The sequence below is a fragment of the Plecotus auritus genome, assembly GCF_963455305.1.
Source record: "Plecotus auritus genome assembly, chromosome: 6".
NCBI lineage: Eukaryota > Metazoa > Chordata > Mammalia > Chiroptera > Vespertilionidae > Plecotus > Plecotus auritus.
Window position 1 is genome coordinate 40765212 of NC_137773.1, and position 26908 is coordinate 40792119.

A 26908-nucleotide genomic window follows, 5' to 3' on the forward strand; every position below is an offset into this window, starting at 1 on the left:
AATCCCACTCCAATGCTGTGAGGGAGGCCTTCACCACCCCACTTCACAGAGCAGGAAACTGAAGCTCAGAGAGGGTGAGCGCCTTCCCCGAGGGCACCCAGCTAGGAATCCAAGTCCAGTTTCCTTGATGCTCGGGGCTGACTGCCCTCCACAGCCTCTTGGGAAGGCGGCTCCTGCAGGACTGGGACCCCCACCTTGCCTCCACCACCAGGGTCAGGACAGATGTGGCCGTTCGAGAGGCCTCTGAATCAGCCCACATCTCCCTCCGTGGCCTGAGGCCCAGGACAAACACAGCCCCCACACGATGGTCCCGCCACACTCTCCTTCCACAGGCTCACCCCCTGCGCTGATGCGCGTCTGGACTTCTATGCAGGACTCGGCCCCGGCCAGCTACCTTTCAGCCTGCTTCTTCCGCGGCCCTCACCCAGCCTGGGCTAGGCACGTTGATTCAGTATTGGCTACGTTTTAGGGTTAGTTGTAAAAGACCTGACAAGGGATGACACCACAAAGGCCAAACTGGAACCAGGTGTCTCCCGTTCCCTAGGGGTGACAGAGAGGGTGGGCGGGGCCGGGAGTTCTGGGAAGAGGGTGCTCCATAGGCCTGTGCTCAGGGAGACAGAGGGCAGGAAGAGCAGAGGTGGGTGGGCTCAGGGCACCAAGGCGACGTCTCAAAGCCGCTCTGCTTTGCCTGCAGGGCAGCTGGAGCGGAAGGCAGTTCCCACCAGGCCAGCCCTGCAGATCAGTGCTAATGCCTCCAAGAAAGACCAGAGTCCCTGAGGAGCAGAGAGAGAGGAGTGCAGACAGTCAAATAAAGGCTCGGAGGAAGAATACTGGCTTGAGAGAAAAGGGCAAAGAGAGCAAAAAATAAATGGCAAATTACCGGGTAGCCATCTCGTCCTGATTGCCCCTGTGGTAATTAATACATCATTAATAATCAGACTTTCAGCAGAAAACCATATGGCAGCACTTAGCACTCAATCAGGCCCCACACCGCCCCCCCTCCCAATGTTCTATGGGTTTGCAGCAGAGGCTGCTGGTGGGTAACCGATGCCTTTGGGGAGACTCAGGGCTCTGACAAGTCTAGGGGATGGAGCACCCCATTTCCTGCTGCACTGGGCCAGGCTGCAGGGGCCACCAGGGCACACATCCACGCGCGTCCTCCCATGGCAGCCAGCACACACATGGTGAGGACCACACGGCACACGGGCTCCCAAGGGCGCTGTCACAGCCACCAAGGAAAGTGCTCCTAAACCGCCGAGAGGCCTAGAGAGCAGATGAGGGCCTCCTGCGGCTGCCCCTGGATGGGGGAACTGAGGAAGGCAGCTTTAGGAGCCAGAGCTATGGCAGGGCAGGCATTTACTGCTGCTGGATGCTCTGTCCCCACATGCTCGGAGCACGGCCTGCCTGGCAGCGTCTCACAGGGTGGCATCCACCCCAGGTTGCAGCCTCAGGATCTGCATTTGTTTAATGCACTGAATAGTTCAACAGCACGTTCACAGCCCCCTGCTCCACAGCCCTCCGCAGTATGCACTTGGGCAAGTCCACACAGACTACCTTCCCTGTGATGCCAGGAACGACTCAACTGTGGGCAACTGCCCGTGGCCTCAACCTACACACTCCTGCTGGCTGGCCCTCGGGCTCAGTGGGGCGCTGCTTGAGCCGAGAAGCCCGGATTCCGAAGGGTGCTGATCAGGAAATGAATCATGGTAAGTGGAAGTAAAAAATAAAAGAGTCATCCGAAAGGAATTCCTTTGGAAGGTGCATTTTGACTGGGCAGGCGCTCAATGTGCTTCTTGAATGGAGTCGCCAGGATTTGTCGGGCTCGGAAAACCTGGCGCGATGGCTCACAGACTTGCTGCGTTTCTTGAAGAAGAACCGGGTTTCTGGGCGGATGATCCCCGATGTTCAATGCTGCCTTGGCCACCGCCCCTCCCCTACACCTTTCTCAAACCCGGTGCCCTAATGGCCCACTGCCCAACCCAGGGAGCCAATGGATTCCGGCAAAGAGAAACGGAGCCCGGAATCTGTTACGAAGCCCAACTCATTCCTGGCGTAACTGTGACTCCAGGTGCCAAAGCACGTGAGACAAGAGCCGCGGAAACAGACCCACTGCTGCAGGGCAGTTAGAAATGTGGGTGTGGTGCTCGCATTCTGTGCCCCCCTTGGAGCAGGGGACGGGGCGGGGCAGCCAGGCTCCTGCCGGCTCTCTTGGAAGGAAAATGGTCACAGGGGCAAGTGGAGCCTGCTGAGTTCTGCGCTTGTGTTCATCTACAGGTTTAAAAAGATACGGCCCCTGTCTGGACTGATTTTTTTTTTTTTTTAAGACATACCTCTCTAAGTATTATTTTCAAGGAAGTGCCACAGAGAGAAAACAAAATGTCTTATCTTTCAGGAGCAGAGAGCATAATCCAGGGCACTTACCGGAGGACCTGCAAAACACAAGCAGAGAGGCCACAGTCAGAACCAAAGGGAGAGAGGGCCCCTCCCCGGCGGGCCCTCCCTCCAACAGCTGCTGGCCTCCCCTCACACAAGGCTTAGATGCTGTCATGGGCCCCAAAGCAAGTGGCCGAGTGGCTGGGCGAGGGAGAGCCTTTGCCCTTGTGGGGCTGGGGTGGGCGTGTGGGGGTGAGGACAATCCTGCACGTGTGGGTTAACACATTCATTTCAGGAGGCTGCTGCGGGTCCTTGCTGGGGCCACCCGTGTTGGATTTTGGTCATCCAGAGAGGCATTGAACCTTGTTCCTGCCCGAAGGACAAATTTTGGGAGAGACTTGGGGAGCAAACATTTGGGGCAGAGGGATGAGCAAGCATAAGGGCTCTGGAATGCGTGGGGCTGAGCAGCCGTGTGGACGGTGCCTGAGGCCCAGCCGGGGGTGAAGGGCTCCGAGCTAGGGTGCACAGGGCACTTGGAGTTTAGAAGCTCAGGTGCAGCTGGCGGCGCTAGCTGGGCTTGTCTCCAGAGACGCAGACTCATGGATAACACTCATGACACCGACAGGCGTGCCCACTTTCTGGTGTGCAAAGCACATTGCATATCCATGATGCATTTGACCTTCTCGACAATTCGTGAGAGAAATGAACACTCCCACTTGACAGGTGACAACAGAAAAAAGTGGCTTGTTTAAGGCCACATAATTGGTTAGGTGTGGAACTAACCAGGAAGGAGGTCTCTCAACTTAAAACCCTACATACTTTCCACTAAGCCTTGTCTGCTCCCGGCCGACCTGGGACCACAGTCTGGAGAGTGAGACCGCACAGGGAGGCACGTAATGGGACCCAGGGGTGAGTGCAAGAGGCAAGGTCTCGGACTCAGAATTTTCCTCGAAAGAACAGGTATTTAAGAAACAATTACACAGGTGAAGGCACAGGACCGGGTCGAGGCTGGGCCCACTCAGGACGGGAAGCTAGGCTGAGTCCAGAGGGCGAGGGATGGTTTCTGGGAGAGGAAGGGGGAGAGAGGAGCATGGCAGAGATGGGAACGCTCCTAACACGCCAAGATCCCTGGGCTTTGGAGGCCGGCAGCAGGAGAGGGCTGGGGAGAAGGCAGGGCCAGACAGAGCACTGGGCCTTGTCTCCGCGTCATGACCCAGTGGGGTGGAGGGGTGGGGGCCCGAAGGACTGGGCATGGAGGAGTGATTTGAGGGGGCAGGAATGGCAAGAGGACACGATGCAGCTGCTCCTGTGTAGGCCACCCAGCCTGGACTCCTGCTGGCAGTGGAGATGGAGAGAGATGCGTCAGAAAATACTTGTGAGGACAGACAGGACTGGAGTTTTGATTTAATGGTGGAGATGGGGGTGGAAGGGCTCATGGGGCATACAGGAAGGAGAGAGGTGAGACAAAGATTTTTGACTTGAAAACGGATGTATGAGGTGCTAATACCCACGAATGGAACACGGGGCTGTGCGGGAGTCCCCTGAGTCTAGAGACTGTGGCCGGGGCATGGCTTTGGTCATTGGACATCTGTATAGCTGACTTCGCACTTTCAGCCAAAGACCTTGCTCCCTGTTTTACAAAGAAATGAAAAGCCGCTGGATGGACGCCCGTCATCTTTCCGATGCGACACGCACACACCCGCGCCTGCGCCCACCTCCTCTCTGGGTCCCTCAGGTTCAGGCAGAGGAGCTGACTCGCTTCCACCTTCCAGGGACCCTGCACCCACCTCCCTCTCGGCCCATCACAGGCAGGCCCACCTCTCAGGCAGGTCCTTCCCACAGCTCTGAAATGTGCTCCAATTCCTCTGATTTTATTTCATAATTAAAACAAATTTTTTTCAATTACAGCTGACATAGAATATTATATTAATTTCAGGTGTACAGGATAGTGATTAGACATTTATATCACTTATGAAGGATCACCCTAGTAAGTCTAGTACCCACTTGGCACCAAATATAGTTATTATAATACTAGAGGCCTGATACATGAAATTCGTGCCCGGGGCTTGGCCCTCGCAGCCCTGGCTTTGTCCGGAAGGTCATCCAGAAGGACGTCCAGAAGGTCATTTGGCTGTTCGGTCTAATTAGCATATTACGCTTTTATTATTATAGATTGCTAACTATATTCCCCATGCTGTACTCTACATCCCTGTGACTACTCTGTAACTACCAATTTGTACTTTTTAATCCCTTTACCTTTCCCACCCAGCCCTCAAACCTTCTGTCACTTGGCAACCATCAATTTGGTCTCGGTATCTATAAGGTTTTTTTTTCTGTTTTATTTATTTTGTTTTTAGCATCCACAGGTAAGTGCAATCCTATGGTGTTTATCTTTCTCTGCCTTATTTCACTGAGCATAATACACTCTAGGTCCACCCATGTTGTCACAAATGGCAAGTTTCATTCTTTTCTATGGCTGAGTAATATTCCATTGCATACACATACCACACTTTTTATTTTTTAAATTTACCTTTATTGTTGAAAGTTACAGATGTCCCCTCCCCCCTTTTATCCATTTATCCATTGATGGTCACTCGGGTTGCTTCCATATCTTGGCTATTGTAAATAATGCTGCAATGAACATAAGGGTGCATGTATGTTTTCAAATTAGTGTTTTGGGTTTCTTTGGATAAGTACCCAGCTGGGTCATAAGGCAGCTCCATTTTTAATCTCGTGAGGACTCTCCATACTGCTTTCCATAGTGCTTGCACCAACTTGCAATCCCATCAACAGTGCAGGAGGGTTCCCTTTTCTCCACATCCTTGGCAACGATTGTTGTTTGTTGATTTATTGATGACAGCCATTCTGACAGGTGTGAGGTGCTATCTCATTGTGGTTTTGATTTGCATTTCCCTGATGATTACTGAAGGTGAGCATCTTTTCACATGTCTGTCAGACATCTGTATGTCCTCTTCCAATTCCTCTGATTGAAAAACATCCTTTGCTTCCACACCCTCCTCTGTCCTGCTCAGTCCTCCTCTCTCCCTCACAGCCACATTGCTGGAAAGAGGTCCCGGGAGGTGTGTGGTGTGACAGATCACTCAACTACTGAGGGGGTGGTCCAGGCTAGAAGCAATGCCATGGGACCCCAAACCATGGCACCATTCCCACTCTGGGGGGCCAGAGTATGGATGGCAGCATTCCAGACTGGTCCTGTAGCTGGTGGGATAGGCCACATCTAGCCCACCCTATAGACTCCAAAACACCGAGCCACTCCCTCGGGCCTGACCGGCACCATATTGCCAGGGCACCAATGCCTCGCAGGGGACACTACCATTACAGCCTCCTAACTGACACCTTCTTCTGGGCACCCCAACCCCACCAGCTACAGGTGCCTTTAAAAAATGCCCACCCCTTCCCGGAGTTCTGAATTGCACACGGAATAATATCCGAACTCCTGCTCTCCTGTGTGCACCTGCTCTCGTCAGCGCCCACACTCGGCCACCACCTGTCTCTCTAGGTTCCCCAAGGGCCCGCCGTCTTTGGCCTCAGGACATCCACAGCTACAGTGTTCCTGCGCTCGGCAGGCCATGGTTCATAACCACCGCCTCGGAAAAGCCTTTCGTCAGCATGAAGTCTGAGGCGTCTCTTCACCCTTGGCCCCACTGATTTCTACCAGCTCCCTATTTCCTTTCCAGCACCAGTCACACTCTTTAGTGATTATTTATTTGTGTGTTGTTTATTGTCTGTCAGCCCCATCAGCAAGGCAGCTCCCTGAAAGCTGGGGCCCCATCTGCTCAGCTCCCCACCGTCTCCCCTGCCTTGCACAGGGCCTGGCAGGCACATGCACTTAGTACATGTGAGCGGAATAGATGAGGGGCACCCGGCAGGCCATCGCCTCTGCTAAGCCCTCCTCACCTCACTTCACCCTAGGGCTGTGTTGCGGCTGCAGTAGCCCCTGGAGATGGGCTCTGGGGCCTGCAGCGAGCGCGGTACACAAGATGATGGGTGGGGGTGGGGGGCGGGAAAAGCCTGGCTCAGGCTGTCCAGGGGTCCCTGTTTAGGGAGTGAGGCTGGCGGGAGGGCCCCCATCCAACCATGTGGTGGTCCCCCCCACGGCCCAGCTCATTCTGCACACAGCTTTCAAACATGTGTTCCAGGCATTGGCTGGATCTGCTCACTTTGCTGTCAGGAATGCGGGAGCAAGTAAATAAGAGCCAGATGACTTGGGAAATGAATGAAATGAGTGAGAGAGTAGAGGGGTCAATGACTCTGTGGCCTCTTTAACTGAACTGATGTGGCCAGACAGGGTTTCCCACTTGCACCTTGAGGTTTGGAGGGTGCATGAGTGGCTTGTAAGCAGAGGCATGTAGAGTTTCTGGGGCCCCATGTGCCCACCTTGAGCTCTTAGCTCCTCCCAGGATGATCACTGCCTGAGTGTTTCCCAAATGGAAAAGCAAACTGGGAAGGATATTTCCCGACAGCCTGGCGGGTGCCCGACAGCATGCCGGAGGTGAGGGCTGGCCTTGGTGCCTGAGGCCGCCAGGGTCACTGTCCATGCTCACAGCCCGCTCCTGCTGCTCTGTGTTGCACCCGGACTCCTGATGCCCACTTCGCCGGCTCTCTGCTCTGCCCAGGAGGCCTTGGCTCTGACCCAGTCCTCTGCCCCCCACAACAGGCCCTGGCTCCTGACTTTTGAAAACCCAGACCTACCCCAGCACGAGGACGACCTTCAGTCATGCCTCCAGCGTTTCCCCAGTGGAGCAGAGTGAACCAAGATGACATGAGGCTTGGGGGTTGGCAAATTCAGAGCCAATAATGAGTACGTGAGCCGGGCACTTAGCATATGCCTCAGGCCCTGGCTTTAATTCGACCGATTCTATCAGGGAGTGTCGAGGCCTCAGCACCCTGGCTCTCCGAGCGAGTGCCTGTTTTCTCTGAGGCAAAGACTGCCCCTGTGCGGCGGGGAGTCACCCTGCCTCTGGACTCCTACGAGGACGGAGTGAGATACTGTGCATGCGCTGGGTCCTCAGGACAGCCCTGGCATGGAAGAGGCACCAAGACACAGCGCAGGCTGGGATCCCAGTCACGCGCAGCTTAGCCACGGGGATGTCCTGAAAAACATGCTGATGGGCGATTCTGTCGCTGTGTGAACATCACAGTGTACTTATTTGCTCCCAGGCTACAAACCTGTACAGCATGTCAGTGTACGAGACAACATGAGATTAAATCAAGCACGAGGGATGATGCAATCAAGAGACCTGGTAAACTCGAGATGGATGAGGCTGCTGCTGGTGTAACACAGAAGCTGTTTCGCAGCAAACTTTTAAAAAATATAAGTAGAAAGACTACACTCTGAAATAACAATAAAACATATAGTATATAGTAAACACATTAACCAGTAACATTGTTGTTAATTATTATGATCAACTATTAGGCACTGTACATAAGTGTACATATGTGGTCCACTTTCCTACAACGGGGAGTGCAGTAGTTCTGTTTACACCAACATCACCACAAGCAACTGAGCAATGTGCTGCACTACAATGTTGTGATGACTATGATGTCACTAGGCAACAGGAACTTTCCAGCTCCTATTTAATCTTATGGGACCACTGTCATATATACGGTCTGCTGTTGACCAAAATGCAGTTATGTAGCGCATGGCTCTATAACATTCTCCATTCTCATTCTCTCTCTCTCTCTCTCTCTCTCTCTCTCTCTCTCTCTCTCTCTCTCACACACACACACACACACACACACACACCCCTAAGATTGTAGGGAGAACAGAAACACAGATGCAGTTTTCCATCGTTTGGATCCATGTTGCAGAACAAATCCTGACTATACAACAGGTTTGACGAATCTCCTGTTTAAATGACACCTCAGACAGGCCTCCAGCAATTTGGCTCTGATGGCATTGTCAGGTATAAGACCCTGGAATTCAGGGTCTAGCAGGGGAGCCTGGGCATGCAGGGGGCTCCAGCAGGTGCCCTGCTCAGAAACTGTGCAGGGCAGGCAGTAGTGCTGCTTAGAAGCCTGAGTGGGAAGTAAACATATTAGATAAAAAAAACCCCACACTCTATTGAGATATAATTCACATATCATGAAATTCACTTTTTTTTGGTATTATTAGACTTCATTTTTTTATTATTTTTAAAAATAAATCTTTATTGTTCAGATTATTACCATTGTTCCTCTTTTTTCCCCCCTCCACCCGGTTCCCACCCCACCTTCTGCCCTTACCGCCCCCCCCAACTGTCCTCATCCATAGGTGTACGATTTTTATCCAGTCTCTTCCCGCACCCCCCACACCCTTTTCCCCCCGAGAATTGTCAGTCCACTCCCTTTCTATGCCCCTGATTCTATTATATTCACCAGTTTATTCTGTTCATCAGATTTTTTATTCACTTGATGTTTAGATTCACTTGTTGATAGATATATATTTGTTGTTCATAATTTTTATCTTTACCTTTTTTTTCTTCTTCCTCTTCTTAAAGAATACTTTTCAGCATTTCATATAATACTAGTTTGGTGGTGATGAACTCCTTTAGCTTTTTCTTATCTGTGAAGCTCTTTATCTGACCTTAAATTTTGAATGATAGCTTTGCTGGGTAGAGTAATCTTGGTTGTAGGTTCTTGCTATTCATCACTTTGAATATTTCTTGCCACTCCCGTCTGGCCTGCATAGTTTCTGTTGAGAAATCAGCTGACAGTCGTATGGGTGCTCCCTTGTAGGTAACTAACGGTTTTTCTCTTGCTGCTTTTAAGATTCTCTCTTTGTCTTTTGCTCTTGGCATTTTAATTATGATGTGTCTTGGTGTGGTCCTCTTTGGATTCCTTTTGTTTGGAGTTTTCTGTGCTTCCTGGACTTGTAAGTCTATTTCTTTCACCAGGTGGGGGAAGTTTTCGGTCATTATTTCTTCAAATAGGTTTTCAGTATCTTGCTCTTTCTTTTCTTCTGGCACCCCCATAATTCAGATGTTGGTACACTTGAAGTTGTCCCAGAGGCTCCTTACACTATCTTCATATTTTTAAATTCTTTTTTCTTTTTGCTTTTCCAGTTGGGTGTTTTTTGCTTCTTTGTATTTCAAATCTTTGACTTGATTCTTGCAATCCTGTAGTCTGCTGTTGGATCTCTGTATATTATTTTTTATTTCAGTCAGTGTATGCTTAATTTCTAGTTGGTCCTTTTTCATATCCTTGAGGGTCTCACTAAATTTATCAGCCTTTTCTAGAAAATTCTTGAAAAACCTTATAACTGGGTTTTGAACTCTATATCCAGTCATTTGCTTTCCTCCATTTCTTACATTTGTGACCTGTTTCTCTGTCTCCACATTTTGGCTGCTTCCCTGAGTTGATAGAGTGATTTTGTGTGCTAGGTGTCTTATAGGGCCCAGTGGCTCAGCCTCTCCAGTTACCTGAGGTGGACACTCTTGGTGCACCCCTTTGTGGGCTGTGTGTACAGTCTTGTTGTAGTTAAGCCTTGATTGTTGTTGGTATCACTGGGGGGAATTGACCTCCAGGCCAATTGGCTGTGAGGATCAGCTGTGTCTACGATGGGAGAACTTTTGTGCTGGAGACACCCTTATGGGGCAAGACTTGCTTCAGTGGGGCTTTGGTGCTCACTGAGTCTGCCCCCTGAGTGTGTCCCTTATGGATCTGAGGAGTTGTAATCTGGATGGTCCCACTCTGACCCCTGGGTACACTGGCTCTTGGATCTCCAAGGAGGTGCTAATTTAGCCTCTGCCTGAGGCCACCCAGCAGGAGCTATGGAGAGATCTGCAGATTCCTCTTCTTTGTTTGGGGTTTGGAGGTGCCCAGATGAGGCCCAGCTGTGAAGCAATGCAAGCTGCTGTGGGGCCTTGGGCCTTCTTTTGGATGTTCTGGGTCTCACTGACCCAGCTGCAGTTTGTTAGGTAAGTTTAGAATTCAAAGGACCAGGCCCTTCATATGCAAAAGCCTCTGTGCTCAGCTTGGATGGGGCTGAGTCTCAGGGCGGAGCAATCAGCAATGGCTTTGTGGGGCGGGATCTCAGGGAAGAGCAAACAGTGATGGCTTCCTGTCAGCCCTGCCCTAAGAGGCCCCTGGGTCTCAGTGTTCCGCGGTAATCGCTGCAAGCCCCTCTGAGAGAAAGCCGCCCTTGAGTTTCACCCGCTGCCAGACAGTCTAGTTTCTCCCCGTATGAGTCTGGGTGCCCAGAGTCTCACCTGGAACTGGAGTTCAGACCATTCGGGAGCTTTTGCCTCCCTCCCGATTGAGAAAGCCAGCTGCGTACTTAATTGCCAGCCCTCTCCGCACGCCCGTGCCTCCATACTTCTGCCTTATGCAGCTCCTGTAAGTCTCAGTGTGCTTTTCTCTTTCCTTCTAGTTGTAGAATTTTCACTCAGCCAGCCTTCCTGTGGTTCTGGATGATGTCTGTTTTGTCTTTTAGTTGTAGTTTTGAAATTGTTGTGCGAGGCAGCAGTTTAGGTGTTTACCTATGCCGCCATCTTGGTTTCTCTCCGAAATTCACTTTTTAAAAAACTATACACTTCAGTGATTTTTTGGTATAATCACAAAATTTTATTTATCCTTCCTTTTTAAAAAAATATTTTTATTGATTTCAGAGGAAGGAAGAGGGAGAGAGAGATTGAAACATCAATGATGACAGAGAATCATTGATTGGCTGCCTCCTGCACACCGGACACTGTGGATCGAGCCCGCAACCCAGGCATGTGCCCTGACTGGGAATTAAACCGTGACCTGCTGGTTCACAGGCTGATGCTCAGCCACTGAGCCACACTGGTCGGGCCCACATATGCCCCTTTATAATACTCTTCTTGAGGCCGAGGACTGAACCAAGGGCAACCAAGGTATGTGCCCTTGAATGGGAATCAAACCAGAGACCCAGTGGCCACTGAGCCAAACCGGGCAGGGCAAGTTCTGGCTATTTTGGATTCTTTGCATTTTCATATGAATTTTAGGATTAGTTTGTCAATTTCTAAAAAGAAAACCCAACTAGGATTTTTGTAGAATTGCATGAAATCTATAAATCCATTTGTGGAGTATTGCCATATTAACACTGTATCATCTTCCAATCCATGGATATAGAATGTCTTTCCATTTACTTAGGTCTTCTTTTTTGAGTATTTTATTCTTTTTCATAATTTTGCAAATGGAACTGTTTTCTTAATTTCATTTAAAAATTCTTCATTGCAAGTGTCTAGACATAAAATTGGCTTTTGTATAATGGTCTTGTATCGCACAACCTTGCTGAGCACGTTTGTTAGCTCCGATACACTTTTGGTGGATTCTTTAGAATTATCTATATACAAACAGGATCATGGGATCAGCAAATAGGGATAGTTGTGCTCCTTCTTTTCCCACCTGCATGCACTTTATTTCTTTTTCTTGCCTAATTGCCCTAAACAGAACCTTCAATACAATGATAAATGCTAGTACAAGTAGCAAGAGTGGACATCCTTGTCTTGTTCCTGATCTAAGGGGAAAAGCATTCACTATTTCACCACTAAGTATAAGGTTAGCTATGAGTTTTTCATAAATGCCCTTTACTAAATTGTGGAAGTTTTTTTTTTGTATTCTTATTTGTTGAGGGTTTTTTTTTTTAAATCATGAAAGGCTGTGGATTTTGTCAAATGCTCTTTTCTTCATGTATTAGGATGATGATGTGGTTTTGCCTTTTATCTGATATGATGTACTAGTGCCCTGGTGCATGGATTTGTGCATATTGAAAGGATATTAATTGGAAGGTGGCTGGTGGGACAGGACTGGGTGAGAAGGGCTGGATACACCCTGGAGCCAACCTCCCGTGGTCCCTCCCTGGCTGGTCACACCTGGGGTGGTGCTGGGGCTTGAAGGGCCTCTGTGGAGTGAGCAGGGTACCTCAGGCAGATGGGGTCCCTCGGCCTGGCCTGCGGGGACTGGGCCAAAACTGTCTCTCCAACATCCCCTGAGGGGTCCTAGATTGCGAGAGAGTGGTTCTTGGGTAATGCATCCGGAATTGGGCTCCCTCCTCTCTGGTTCCAGGGTGCGTCTGCATTGAGCACCTGCCCACTGGGGGTCAGTGCGCATCATAGCTACAGGTCGGAACGTCTGCCCCCTGGTGGTCATTGCACATCATAGCTACCGGTCGGATGGTTGCTTAGCCTTTTATATATAGACTAGAGGCCCGGTGCACGAAATTTGTGCATGGGGGTGTGTGTCCCTCAGCCCAGCCTGCACCCTCTTCAATCTGGGACCCCTCGAGTGATTTCTGACTGCCCGTTTAGGCCCGATCCCCCTAGGATTGGGCCTAAACGGGCAGTCGGACATCCCTCTCACAATCTAGGACTGCTGGCTCCCAACTGCTCGCCTGCCTGCCTTCCTGATTGCCTCTAACCGCTTCTGCCTGCCAGCCTGATCACCCCCTAACCATTCCCCTGCCAGCCTGATTGATGCCTAACTGCTCCCCTGCCAGCCTGTTTTCCCCTAACTGCCCTCCCCTGCAGGCCTGGTCACCCCTAACTGCCCTCCCCTGCAGGCCTGGTCACCCCTAACTGCCCTCCCCTACAGGCCTGGGTCCCTCCCAACTGCCTTTCCCTGCAGGCCTGGTCGCTCACAACTACCCTCCCTTGCAGGCCTGGTTCCTCCCAACTGCCCTCCCCTACTGGCCATCTTGTGGTGGCCATCTTGTGTCCACATGGGGGCAGGCTCTTTGACCACATGGGGGCAGCCATCTTGTGTGTTGGAGTGATGGTCAATCTGCATATTACTCTTTTATTAGATAGGATAGAGGCCTGGTGCATGGGTGGGGGCCAGCTGGTTTGCCCTGAAGGGTGTCCCAGATCAGGGTGGGGGCTCCCTTGGGGCGTGGGGTGGCCTGGGCGAGGGGCCTGTGGTGGTTTGCAGGCCAGCCACGCCCCCTGGCGACCCAAGCAGAGGCCCTGGTATCTGGGGTTTATTTATCTTGTACAATTGAAACTTTGTAGCCTGGAGTGGAGCCAAGCCTTCTGCTTGCTCTGTGGCAGCAGCCATTTCTGTTGGGATTTATGTATCTTGTATAATTGAAACTTTGTAGCCTTAAGCGAGGCCTGGGCCGGCCAGGGTGTGCGGAAAGCTTGGCTTCCTCCATCGCTGGGGGCAACCCTAGCCTCCTGCTCTTTCCAGCTCCATGGCTGCTGGCGTTTCTGTTTGGGTTTATGTATCTTCTATCATTGAAACTTTGTAGCCTTGAGTGGAGGCCTAGGCCGGCAAGGGCAGGTGGAAAGCTTGGCTTCCTCCATTGCTGGGGAAACCCAAGCCTCCCTCCTGCTCTCTGTGGCCGTAGCCATCTTGGTTGGGTTTATTTGCATATCCGCTCCTGATTGGCTGGTGGGTGTGGCTTGTGGGTGTAGCGAAGTGATGGTTAATTTGCATATTACTTTTTTATTAGATAGGACTAGAGGCTCGGTGCACGAATTTGTGCACCAGTGGGGCCCCTTGGTCTGGCCTGCGGGACTGGCTGAAACATCCCCCGAGGGGTCCTGGATTGCGAGAGGGTGCAGGCCAGGCCAAGGGACCTCACCGGTGCACTATCAGGGCCAGGGAGGGAAGCAGGAGGTTGGCCAGTGGAGAGTGACTGCTGGAGGGCTCCAGGGCATGTCTGGCCCATCTTGCTCAGTCCCAATCAGTCAGACCCCAGCAGCAAGCTAACCTACCAGTTGGAGCGTCTGCCCCCTGGTGGTCATTGCTTGTCATAGCGACTGGTCAACTGGTCAACTGTCGCCCCTGGTGGTCAGTGCACATCATAACGAGCAGTTGAGCAGCCTTAGCATATCATTAGCATATTACGCTTTGATTGGCTGAATGGCTGATTGGATGACTGGACACTTAGCATATTAGGCTTTCATTATATAGGATTACCTTGAGTGATTTTGGATGTTAAACCTTGTATTTCTGAGATAAATCCCATCTGTTTGTGGTGTATAATCTTTTTGATTTATTGATGGATTCATTTGTTAGTATTTTGTTGAGGATTTTGTGTCCATATTCATAAGAGATATTGGTTGGTAGTTTTCTTTTTTTGTGATGTCTTTGTCTGGTTTTGGTGTTAAGATAAATTTGCCCTTAAAGAATGAGTTGGGATGTGTTGCCTTCATATATATTCATGCACTTGGGGGGGCAGTCCCTCAGCCCAGCCTGCTCCCCTCTTGCAGTCCAGGACCCCTCGAGGGATGTCCACCTGCCGGCCTAGGCCCGATACCCTGGGGAGTGGGCCTAAGCTGGCAGTCAGACATTCCTCTGGCAGCCCGGGAGCCCTTGGGAGATGTTCAACAGTTGGACATCCTTAGCACTCCTTAGCGTTGCCGTGGAGGCGGGAGAGGCTCCCACTACCACTGCTGCGCTCGCAGCCATCAGCCCAGCTTGTGGCTGAGCGGAGCTCCCCCTGTGGGAGTGCACTGACCACCAGTGGGCAGTTCCTGCATTGAGCATCTGCCCCCGGTGGTCAGTGCATGTCATAGCAACCGGTCATTCCTGGTCGTTCTGCCGTTAGGGTCAATTTGCATATTACCCTTTTATTATATAGGATTTGGACGAGCTTATGAAGAATTAGTATTAATCTTTCTTTAAAAGTTTGTCAGAATTAATCAGTAAAGCCACCTGATTCTGGGCTTCACATTGCGGAAAGCTTTTGAATTACTGATCTTCTCTCTATCTGTCTATTCTTTTTCTTTTTTTTTCTATCTATCTATTCTTATTTTTAATTTCTTCTTGAGTCAGTTTAGGCAGTTTGTGTCTTTCTGGGAATTTGTCCATTTCATCTAGGTAATGTAGTTTGTTGGCATACAGTTGTTCATAGCATTCCTTTATAATCCTCTTCTATTTTGCTAGTGATATCCCTTCTTTTATTCCTGATTTTAGTAATTTAAGTGCCCACTATTTTCTTCTTGATCAGTCCTAGGTAAAGGTTTGCCAATTTTGTTGATCTTTTCAAAGATTCATTTTTGGTGTTGTTGATTTTCCCTGTTGTTTTTATTTTCTATTTCATTTTTTTCCACTCTAATTTTATGGTTTTCTTCCTTCTGCTTGCTTTGGTGTAAGTTTGCTCTTCTTTTTTTAATATCGGTATTTACAGCTATACATTACCCTCTAGGCACTACTTTAGCTATATTCTATGAGTTTTGGTATGTTGTTTTCATTTTCATTCATATAATAATATTTTTTGATTTCCCTGTGGTTTATTCTTTGAGTTATTGGTTATTTAGAAGTACAATGTTTAATTTACCCATATTTGTGAATTTCTCTAATTTTCTTATGTTATTGATTTCTACTTTAATTCTTTTGTGGTCAAAGGACATATTTTATGACTTCAATCCTTTTACATTTATTGAAGCTTGCTTTACAGTTTAAAATGCACTCTACGCTGGAGAATGTTCCATATTCACCTGAAAGGAATGTGTTTTCTGCTGTTGTTGGTTGAAATATTTTATAAATGTCTGTTTGGTCTTGTTGATTCATATGTTGTTCATTTATTACATTTCTTTGTTGTTGTTGTTTTTGTATATTTGTTCTATTCATTATTGAAAGTGGGGTCTCCAACTATTATTGTTAGTCAGTTTATTTATTCCTTCAATTGTCAGTTTTTTCTTCATGTATTTGTGGGCTCTCTTTTAAGGTGTATATTAGTATATAATTTAAAAAATATTTTTTTATCATTATAAAATGTCCTTATTTGTCTTAAAATCTATTTGTCTGACATCAGAATATATTGTTTGCATGACATATGTTTTCTCAGCATTTTATTTTCAACTTACTACATTTTAAAATCTAAAGTTTGCTTCTTTTTTTTTAGCTTAGTATTTCTTACAAGGATAACAATAGTCCAACTCCTGAGACAGTACTTAGAAGGCCAGAAGGTGGAGTTGAAGGCAATGTCTAGGGATTAGTATCCCACAAACAGTCTTGAAAAACCCAAAGTACCACAAACACACTAAACTTGTCTATGATTAGAGAACAAGATATTGCTACTGCTTCTTTTTGTCTTTTGAAATATATATTATTTTGTAGGCTCTGCCCTTCAATGTGAAAGCAGGACGTTAAAAAAGTTAAAAATAAATGGAAATTGATACCCAAATTCTCGGGACCATATATCTTAACTGTGAAATAAACAGATCTATACCTCTCCTTCCTACAATCAGTCCAGCTCACAAAAACAAGAAAACAAAAACAACCTAAACATGATTGATTTTGAAAGTCCTTGAAAGTATTAAAACTTTTAGAGGAAAGTGAAGGAAAGAAAGGAGGAAAAACAAGAACAAGGAGTGGGAAAAGCTTCAAAACAAAGTGGAGTCGGGGGGGGGGGGGGAGGGAACCAATGGGCCTCTCTTTTATTTGGCGACAAGCAAGTGCAAGAAAGTTCATTTGTAATTTGTTCAGTTGTCGGTCTTTTGCGCGTCTGCATTCGGCCAGAAGGAACTTTGAGGTTTTTTTGCAGCACTTGAGCATCTGCGGGCTCTTTTCTCTTATAGTAGTTCTTCTTGGTCTCAATAATCTCAAAACCAAACTTCCTGTAGAAATCAATTGCTGATTCGTTGCTGATCTGAACATGCAGATAGATGTTGTCAAAAGTGCCATCTTTTTCACAGATGTTTAAGACATGATTTAACATTTTAGTTCCTATTCCTAGCCTTCGGTATGGTGCCAGACATCCTAGTGTCATGATGTAAAGTCTCTTCTGATTCTGTGAATGATCCACCCTACAGCATACCGCACCGACTGCAATATCATTGAAATAGGCAAGTTTTGCTAGCTCGCCAGCCTCCAGCACATCCTTGTAGAACTTGTCATTGTAGCTGACTGGAAAGATGACCTGGTTTAATCTCTTCAGCTGCTTACTATTGTGTGGTGTCACATCTCCCAGCTCGATCCGGCCTTTCATCTTCCCCGCCTGCTGAGGCCGTAGTTACCACCGATATCAACGCCGTCATCGTCGCCGACCTCAGCTCTCGGCGCCTCTGCTCAGGCCACTCAACTCCACAAGCTGGCCTCCTCGCCTCAGGCAGAGAGCTGAGCGGGTGATGGAGGCCACCAGGGTGGAGCACGGCACGGCCTCCCGGGAGGGGGCAGAGGGCCTCCCGCTGCTGCGCTGTTACCGCCGCTTCTCCACACGTGCACACGGGGCACTCGGCTCCTGCCCGCCACTGCCAGGCCCACCCGCTGCCCGGTCTAAAGTTTGCTTCTTACGGCATATACTAGAGGCCCAGTGCATGAAATTTATGCATGGGTAGGGCCCCTAGCGGCTGCCAGCTGCTGGCTGGGGCCTCCCTTCATTCCATGCCTCCCCCTGGTGGTCATTGCACGTCATAGTGAGTGATTGAACTCCCGGTCGGTCAAACTCCCGAGGAGACACTTTGTATGTTAGGCTTTTATATATATAGATAGTTGGATCATGTTTTTTTTTTTTTATATTTTATTGATTTTTTACAGAGAGGAAGGAAGAGGGATAGAGTTAGAAACATCGATGAGAGAGAAACATCGATCAGCTGCCTCTTGCACACCCGCTACTGGGGATGTGCCCGCAACCAAGTTACGTGCCCCAGACCAGAATCGAACCTGGGACCTTTCAGTCCACAGGCTGATGCTCTATCCACTGAGCCAAACCGGCTTTGGCAGGATCATGTTTTTAAAAAAATACAATTAAAGATTTTAAAATTGTGCCAATACACACATAACATAAAATTGATAACCTTAAATATTTTAAAATGTACAATTTAGTAGTGTTAAGTATGTTTACATTATAATGTATTCAATCTCTGGAAGTTTTCCATTTTGAAAAATTTAAACTCTGTACCCATTAAACAATAACTCTCCATTCTTCCTCCCCTCAGTCCCTGGCAGCCACCATTTTACTTCCAGTTTTTATGAGCTTACTACCTCCCTCAGTAAATGAAATAAAATGATATTTGTCTTTTTGTAATTGGCTTATTTCACTTGGCATAGGTAATGCCTTCAAATTTCATCGATATTGTAGCATGTGTCAGAATTTCCTTTTTTTAAAAAAATATACTTTATTGATTTTTTACAGAGAAGAAGGGAGAGGGAGAATTAGAAACATCGATGAGAGAGAAACATCGATCAGCTGCCTCCTGCACACCTCCTGCTGGGGATGTGCCCGAAACCAAGGTACATACCCTTGACTGGAATCGAACCTGGGACCCTTCAGTCTGCAGGCCGATGCTCTAGGCCAGGGGTGGGCAAACTTTTTGACTCAAGGGCCACAATGGGTTCTTAAACTGGACCGGAGGGCCGGAACAAAAGCATGGATGGAGTATTTGTGTGAACTAATATAAATTCAAAGTAAAGGAGTGGAGGGGAGAGCAAGAGAACCCTCCGCTCTTTCGGCTCCGCGGGCTGGATAGAACAGCCGAACGGGCCGGATCCGGCCTGCGGGCTGTAGTTTGCCCATGGCTGCTCTAGGCACTGAGCCAAACCGGTTAGGCCCAGAATTTCCTTTTTAAGAATGAATACATGCAGGAGACAACCGATTGATGTTTTGCTCTCACATTAATATTGCTTTCTGTCTCTCAAAAAAATCAATTGAAAATGAATAATATTTCACGGTATAGAAATACCACATTTTGTTTTTTCATTTACCTGGTGTTGACTTTTTAGCTATTGTGAATAATACTGTTATGAAATTTTTGTTCGATACCCTGGTTTCAGTTCGTTTAGATATATACCCTGCAGTGGTATTACTGAATCATATGCTAACTCTATTTTTAATTTTTTGAGGAATTACCATACTATTTTTCAGAGTGGCTGTACCATCTTACATTTCCATCCACAGATTCCAAGGATTCCAATTTCTCCACATCCTTGCCAACACCTGTTATTTTCTGATTTTTAAAGAAAGTAGCCATCTTAATGGGTATGAGGTAATAGCTTACTGTGGTTTTGATTTGCATTTCCCTAATGATTAATGATGATGAATGTTTTTTTATTACATTATTTCTTTATTGATTCTGCCAATCTCTGACTTTGATTGAATTGTTTAACCCTTTTATATTTAATGTAATTGCTCATAAGGTAAGGCTTATGTGTTTGAATTTACTATTTAATTTCTATGTCTTAGGTCTTTTTCATTCCTCTATTACTTCACTACTGCTTCTTTTTTTTGCTAAGTAAATGTTTTCTAGTGTAACATTTTCATTCATTTTTTTAAATTCTATTTTTTGGAGTTATTTTCTTAGTAGTTGTCCTGGGGATTAAAATTAACATCTTAATTTAAGATAATATGGTTTTGATTAGAAATAATTTACTTTTGTTTATAAGTACTATGCTTCAATATAGCCCTGTTCATTATCCTTTACCATGTTACTACATTATAAACCCATAAACACAATTTTATAATTATTGCTTTATGCAATTGACTTTTAAATCAGAATAGAGAAAAAAGTTGTAAATAAAAATACACTTACATTGTCTTTCACATTTACTTATGTAGTTACCTTCACTGAAATTCATTATTTCTTGTGGACTGAAATTGCTCTCTAGTGTCCTTTCATTTCAGACTGAAGGAATCTGTTTATTACTTCTTGTAGGTCAGATCTGATAGTGATAAATTCTTTTCATTTTTGTTTACCTGGGCATTACTTAATTTCTACTTCATTTTAAAAGGATGGTTGATTATCAAAAGCCTCTCTGAGGAGATTACATTTGTCCTGATTCTTAAAAAACACACAAAACAAACAAAAAGACTATATATAATATATATATTGTTTTCAGAGAGGAAGGGAGAGGGAGAGAGAGAGAGAGAGATAGAAACATAATGATGAGGGAGAATCATCGATCAGTTGTCTCCTGCATGCCCCACACTGGGGATCCAGTCTACAACCTGGGCATGTGCCCTGACCAGGAATCGAACCGTGACCTCCTGGTTCATGGGTCATGCTCAACCACTGAGCCACACTGGCTGGGCTTTGTGCTGATTCTTGAATGACAAGAAAGAGCCATGGGAGTGTGTAGGAAAGGGTTACTCAACAGACTTGAGTTGTCCAAAACCTGCACATTCCAAAGAGAGAACTGATCCTGACCAGCTGCAAGGAAATAACCTTCAGTCCTTGGGATATGCTGCCTAATAGGAGTGTCGCTGAATACCTGGGGCCTTGGGCCACGCCAGGTAGTTTATGGCAACAATGTGAACTATGGTGGAGGTTTTGGCCATGCTGTATCAGTTTGACCTTTGGAGCGGCTGGAGACTGAATAATTAAGGTCAGCCACATGGGCACTCAATAAAACACTGGACAGCAAGTCTCAAGTGAGTTTTCCTGGCTGGCAAACATCACACATGCTGTCACACATCCTTATGGGAGAATTAGGGCTGTCTGTACAACTCCATGGGGAGGGGTATATTGGAATTTGGGGTCCTATGTTCCTCTTACTTTTGCTGACTTTAATCTGTATCTTTTTGCTGTGCTAAGTCATAATCACAAATATAATAAAAATAAATGTGGGAAGGTCCAGGCCATTCTTCTTTCACATATTTCTTCTGCTTCTTTCTCTCGCTTCTCCTCTTTTCTTTCTTCCTTAGACTGAATAATCTTAATTGACTCATCTTCAAGTTTGCTGATTTTTTTTCTGCTATCCCAAAGACTGTTGAGCCTCTCTAGTGAATTTTTCATTTCAGTTACTATACTTCAGAGTTTCTATTTGCTTCTTTTTTTTTTATACTTCCTCTCTATATATTGATGCTCTCCATTAGGTGGTACATATTCTTGGGCTTTCCTTTGATTCTTTAGACATGGTTTCCTTTAGTTCTTTAAATATATTTAAAATAGCAAATATGATTTTTTTGTCTAGCATTTCCATCTGGGCTTTCTCAGAGACAGTTTCTATTGATTGCTTCTCCCCCTTTTTATTGCCATACTTTCTTGTCTCTTTGTGTGTCTCATAATTTTTTATTAAAAACTCGGCTTTTATAGTAATTTAATGTGACTACTGTGAAAATTAGATTCTGCTCCTACTTTTTAGGGTTTGTTCTTGCTGTTTGTTGTTATTGTTGCTCAGTGATTAGGGGTTTTCCTGGAGTCTCTAAAGTGTGTATTCCTTGTCATGTGCAGCTGTTGAATTCTCTGCTTGGTTAGCTTATGATCAGCACTGATAGAAGTTTCCTTTAGGGTCTTATCCAGTGAGTCTCCCACTTGGTGCGAGGGGCTCTTTACGTAGGCGGGAGCAAAACTCAGTGCTCCGCCTCTTCACAGCTCTGCTGTTGCCTTCATTGTCTGCCTGGGCAGACGTGAAAGACCGAGACTGTCAGGCTTTTCCTGAACATGCACATATCCCTTCACATGCATGTGCCATCACAGTATGTCGGAGCTTTGCAAAGCCCCTTTAGACATCTCATCACTTAGATTTTTGTTTAAGTTTTTGTGTCAGCTTCTTGTTTGTTCCAACTGGTTCAGGCAGCTGTGATGTTAAACAGTTGCCGCTGAGTGTTTTTGGCAAGCACTCTAGACACAGGGCTTTCCCAATGAGCATGCTCTACATCAGGTCAAATAAAGGTAAGTCCTGTGTACAAGCTTTTCCAGGGAGTTTACAGACATGTCAGATAGTGACAATTTTCTGAAAATGAGCTTTTGGGGACCTTCAACCCTGTTTGTCTCCTTCGATGGCTGCTACTGTTCACAGGTACTGTGGTTGTAAGGCTTATGTTTTTGTTTTAATTTTTATTTATTTATTGATGAGAGAGAGGGGGAGAGAGAAACATCAATTTGTTGTCCATCCATTTATGCATTCATTGGTTGATTCTTGTGTATGCTCGGATTGGGGATCAAACCCGCAAACTTGGCATATCAGGACAAAGCTCTACCAATTGAACTACCTGGCCAGGAAGGCTGATTTTTTTTTAAGGGTATGGAACTGAGCAGGTGGGCAAGTTAAAATGTTACAAACACTGCTGTTCTTAGCAAGATTTATAATTTTTTCTTGAATAAAGGGGTTGTTGCAAGTTTTCCATTAATTTCCATAGTTGCAGAAAGGTCCATTTTTCCTAGTTTTCTTGCTGCTTTTATAAAGGAGCAGATTTTCAGAGGTCCTTAACCCACCATTTTAGAAGTTCTCCTTCCACTGGATTTTTAGAAAGTGTTTCTTGGGGTCGAGGTGGATAAAAAATCCTAGCGCTGAACCTGCTGATCTAAGGCTGGGAGCTGTGAGAGTCTGTGAGAGCCTCCATTTGTCTCTGCAGATTTAGCACAGCATCAGCCAAGCAGCATTTGATTGCTTCATCCTGTTTTTTTCCTGCATCCTCAGCCTTTATCCTTCATTGGCTCACCAGTCCTTCTTTCCCTCTCCCTCCTCTCTGCCCTCCCCTTCCTGTCAGCAAGCATTTATTGACCATCTCCTGAGTGCCTGGGGTCCAGCCCCAGCTCCTGCCCCAGGAGCCTCTATTTTGGTGGAGGGGAAAGACATGTTTTCAGAGGAGACAACCACAACCAGGCTGTGCTGGGACAGAGGGAGGTGTCAGAGGCTGGCGGAGTCAGGGGAGCCAGGGGAAGCTGAGGGAGAGCAATGGAGGTTCTTGGGGGTAAGGGGGCACCTAGAAGGAGAAAGTATCTTGCTCAATGGCCCTGGAAAGATGACCCCAGAGGACAAGAGCAGTGCCGGGCTTCCCCCGCTGAGAAATGGGCCAGTGGGGAGATGAGCATTCATTCCATTAGGACAGGAGCACGCACCAACACTGCGGGGCCATGGAGGCATTCTCCAGGCAAAGGCTCCTGCAGCTGGAGAGCGCCCGCCCCCGCAGGCGCAGGCGAGCAGGCCAGGCTGTCTGCAGGTCTGCAGCAGCAGCAGGAAGGCATCTCAGGCAGACCCTGTCCACCAGGCAGGCTCCCCGGGACACAGGAAAAGGTCTGGTTTTACAAGGGAAGGTGCCAAAGCCAGGATGTGCATGTGTGTGAAACTAGAAATAAACACCGGCTCAGCCAAAGCTAATCAGAGGGGAACATCTGCTCCGGGTTGTTCACACCATTTTCCGACAGGCAGGGGATCAGGACACCGCCTGGGAAAGGGCGGCCGGGGGGGTGAGGGGGCGGCCAGGGGGGCAAGGTGCCGCCCGCCCCTTGCCCAATGCCGACCTTAGACAAGACACTTCTTCCTTTGAAGCCTCAGTTTCCTTATCTGCAAAACGGGGCTAATAACAGATGCTTATCTTGTAGGGTCTGTGAGGATTACATGACTTGGGGAACTTGAAAGGACTCAGCACACAGTATCAGGGGCCCAGTAAGTCCTTATCTTTCTGTGACTTTTCGATTGCTATAAACTGGAGTCATAATTCTAACGGGGTTTTGAGTAAGTTGAGTAATATTATACATTTCCCTAGAAAAAGTCACTTTGTATTGCTCATCTCCTTCCAGAATGGACGTCAGGAGCTTACAATAAAATGCAATAAAACATTTTATAAGGACAGAAACAAGAACTGAGTGATGAAATGCGTATTTGCAGGCCCGTGGTGTGTGTGTATGTGTGTGTGTGTGTGGGTGTGTGTGCATGCGTGTGTTATTACACACAAAATCTAGAGTAAAGGAAGCCATGGCAATCAAACATGAAACAGCCTTCAGCTTCCAGAAGTCAAAGCACACAGAGAACCATGACGGCATTTCCTACCAGGGCACTCTAGCGAGTTTATCTGGGGGCCTCTATAGAAGGAACTAGATAATGCGAGCATGCAGCACAGCGGGGAGGAAGCCCACGCCCAGCGCCAGGGAGAAGAGTCGGAGGCTCAGAGAGAGCCTGTTCAGCTCCCCGGGCCCAACCCGCTGGGGGTCCCCTTGGTGGTGATCCCCTCTGGCATCACACCATGCCCTCCTGGAGAAGCTGCTTAGGGGCTGAGCATGTGTTCATTCACACATGCATTCATTCGTTCACTCACTGTTTGTGCATTTACATTCTCAGGGCCTACTCTGTGCTGAACAGTGAAGACTTTGGAGATGCTTGCACTAGACTTAAAGAATACTGACCTTCCTTGGGCTATGAGCTCAGGTAGAGGAGGTGACGTCCTGGGGAGGGGAGGCCAGGAGTGCAGGGTCAGAGTGGGAGGGCCTCAGACACCCCTGGTGAGGCTGGAGGTGGGGACACGGGGAGGGGTGATGAGAGGTGCAGGAGCTGTGGATGAGGACCAAGAAGGGGCACAGGTCTGAGATGTACTGTGAGGAGACTGACCAGGATTTGGTGTGTGGGGGCGGGGGGAGGGGGAGGAGGGATCCAGGATGATGCCTAGGTGTCTGCATAGGGAAGCGGGAGGCTGCGATGGGGAGCTGGGGAGAGCAGGCTAGCAGAGGTGCTGGTTCACTGGGCCAAGTCCAAACTCCAGAGGAGATAATGTAGCTGGAGTCAGGAAGGGGGCCACTGTCAGGGTCATGGGGGTGCCGTTGCCGTAGGAGTGGGAGAGAAGAGGGCCAAGAGCAGATTCATTTAAGAGGCAAGTGGGGTACTATAGAAGGGGGTCAGAGATGTGGGAGGAAACACAGGCCAGAGCTGAGCTGGGAATACAGGGTGGGGACGTGGGGTGGCCAACAGCGAGGATCAAGGAAGATAATGACGCAAAGCATCTGCTGGCATGACCATCAGATGATGTCAGCGGAGTGGCAGTGAAAAGAGACCGGAGGGGCTGGGACGAGTGGAAGGCGAGGCGGAACAGCCAGGACAGGGGTGGTGTGTGGATGCCTCTGAGGAAGCTTCTCTGTGTGTCTCGGGTAGGGGATGTGCAGAGCAATGCGTTTTGGGTGAAATGAAGATGGCAGGAGGGGAGGCATGGCGCGTACAGGTGAGTCTGCAGGTCGAGTGGAAGGAAGGAGGAGTGTCTTCCTGGTGCCCCTGCCAAGGGAAGGGCAGGCCAAGTCTGGGGAGGGACAGGAGCACCAGGAGAACCAGGGCCAGTGGGCCGGTGGGATCACCATCAGTTCCCACAAGGCCAGGAGCGTGAGACCAGGGATTGAAGTTTCTGAGGTTGATATAAGATTCGGAGGGTGCCAAGGACATGGGTGGGACAGTCACTGCACTGTGATGCCAAGTGCCGGGAAAAGGGGTACTGGGCACTGTGGCCTCCAGGGGCAGGGGCTGGAATTGGAAGGGAGGAGGAGAGCTGGCCCAGGACCCATGAGTAATGAGGTGCTATGGGGACTGGTGCATCCAGCTCAGTCCCTGGTCAAGGGCAGACTTCTAGGCCCTTGTTGAGGAACAAGAGAACCTGGGACTCACCGGGATCACCTCTTCTTCCAGGCTTGCCACGCCGTCCAGGGGGCCCTAGACAGGAAAACAAGGATAGACTCGTTGAGAAGGGAAGCCAGTGGGTTTGGGTACAGCCTGCCTGCTGTTGGCCCACCCACCCACCCTGCAGCTGCATCCTGGCGGCAGCTTGCCCGCCACCCTGCTGGCTGACGGAGAGGAGAGGTATGGGGAGAAACCCGTCTCCTGCCCCACCCTCACCCCTGCTCCTCCCAGCCTTCCCCTTTTGGTTGTGTTCTCACCCCTCACTCTCTCATTCAGTTATTTAATCATCTGTTCATTTATCCACTCACAATCCCTCCGAAATAAAAAAAGGTTTATTATCTGGAACTCATGAGGTAGAAGAGTTTGCAACTGAGAAACTTCTAAATGAGGAGAAATATAAGGCCGAGGTGGGAGTTATTTTATGAAAACCCTGACCAATGCTTTTAAATCTCCACAGCGATAAAACAACAGTGACAGCACACCACGTAAAGACACCATCATTGCATTTCAAATGCTTGAACTCGGCAAGAAGAGTCACTACCCTACCCATCCACTGTCCTGCCTGGGCTCCCTAGAACCCTCAGCACCTCCCAGCCCCGCCTGCTCGGGCGGATGCTTCTACATTTCTCGGGACTTATTGCAGAGAAGGCAGCTTTTCAGTATGCAGCTCTCCATCTCCATGGCTGGAGCCTATCTGAATTGATGATGGGAACCATCTTGCCTTTGCTTCATCCCCTCTGCCCTCTTCATTCTTTTCTGTTTTGGGGAAAGGTGTGCAGAAGAGAAGATGCATGCACTAGATTACAAATGAAATGGCACTTTATACCTGTCTCTATCCTGCCCGCCCCCTGAGTGCCAGGCGCTGCGGTGGGCCCTGACGAGGTAGATGGACAGACTGTGGCTGTATTACAAGGCACTGCCCTTTCTCGTGAAGGTCACCCCCCTCCCAAATTCCCAGAACCACCACCGAGGAGAGACAGACTGGTCATGAATCAGGTCCGAAGCAGGGTAGTTGTATGCATGCACACGCCTGTGTGTTTTCCCTTTTTTCTCCTCCTGTTTTTAAGTGGTGCTCATTGTGTGCCCCTGATCCAGGGATTGGGACTGGGCAGTAAAGCAAAAGCAGCTCAGGTCAGGAGGTCAGTGGCACTTCCCGACTTTCGTTAAGGGGGAATCCTGGATGGAGAGGAGGGAGGGCCTCTGAGAACAAGTGAGAGAGACCTTTGTAGGCCAGGCTCAAGTGAGAAGGAATTTCTGGCCAGCACTGGGGGCTTGAGAGCAGGATGGTTAAGCAAAATCAAAAAATTAA

The 26908-nt window shown here is 48.0% G+C and overlaps 1 protein-coding gene and 1 pseudogene across 2 annotated transcripts in view; both read right to left on the reverse strand.

The window, feature by feature from the left end:
• COL23A1 (collagen type XXIII alpha 1 chain) overlaps window positions 1-26908 on the reverse strand; it is a 280949-nt gene that overhangs the window by 39113 nt on the left and 214928 nt on the right. Inside the window, exons 3-5 of the mRNA XM_080672775.1 lie at window positions 25588-25632; window positions 2422-2429; window positions 881-907 (exon numbers count right to left, since the gene is read on the reverse strand). Of these exons, the coding sequence (XP_080528901.1) occupies window positions 881-907; window positions 2422-2429; window positions 25588-25632 (80 nt within the window). The remainder of the gene's footprint in view (window positions 1-880; window positions 908-2421; window positions 2430-25587; window positions 25633-26908) is intronic.
• LOC308251909 (N-alpha-acetyltransferase 50-like) lies at window positions 16767-17272 on the reverse strand (annotated as a pseudogene). Its single transcript has one exon. The product of its transcript is annotated as an N-alpha-acetyltransferase 50-like (transcript).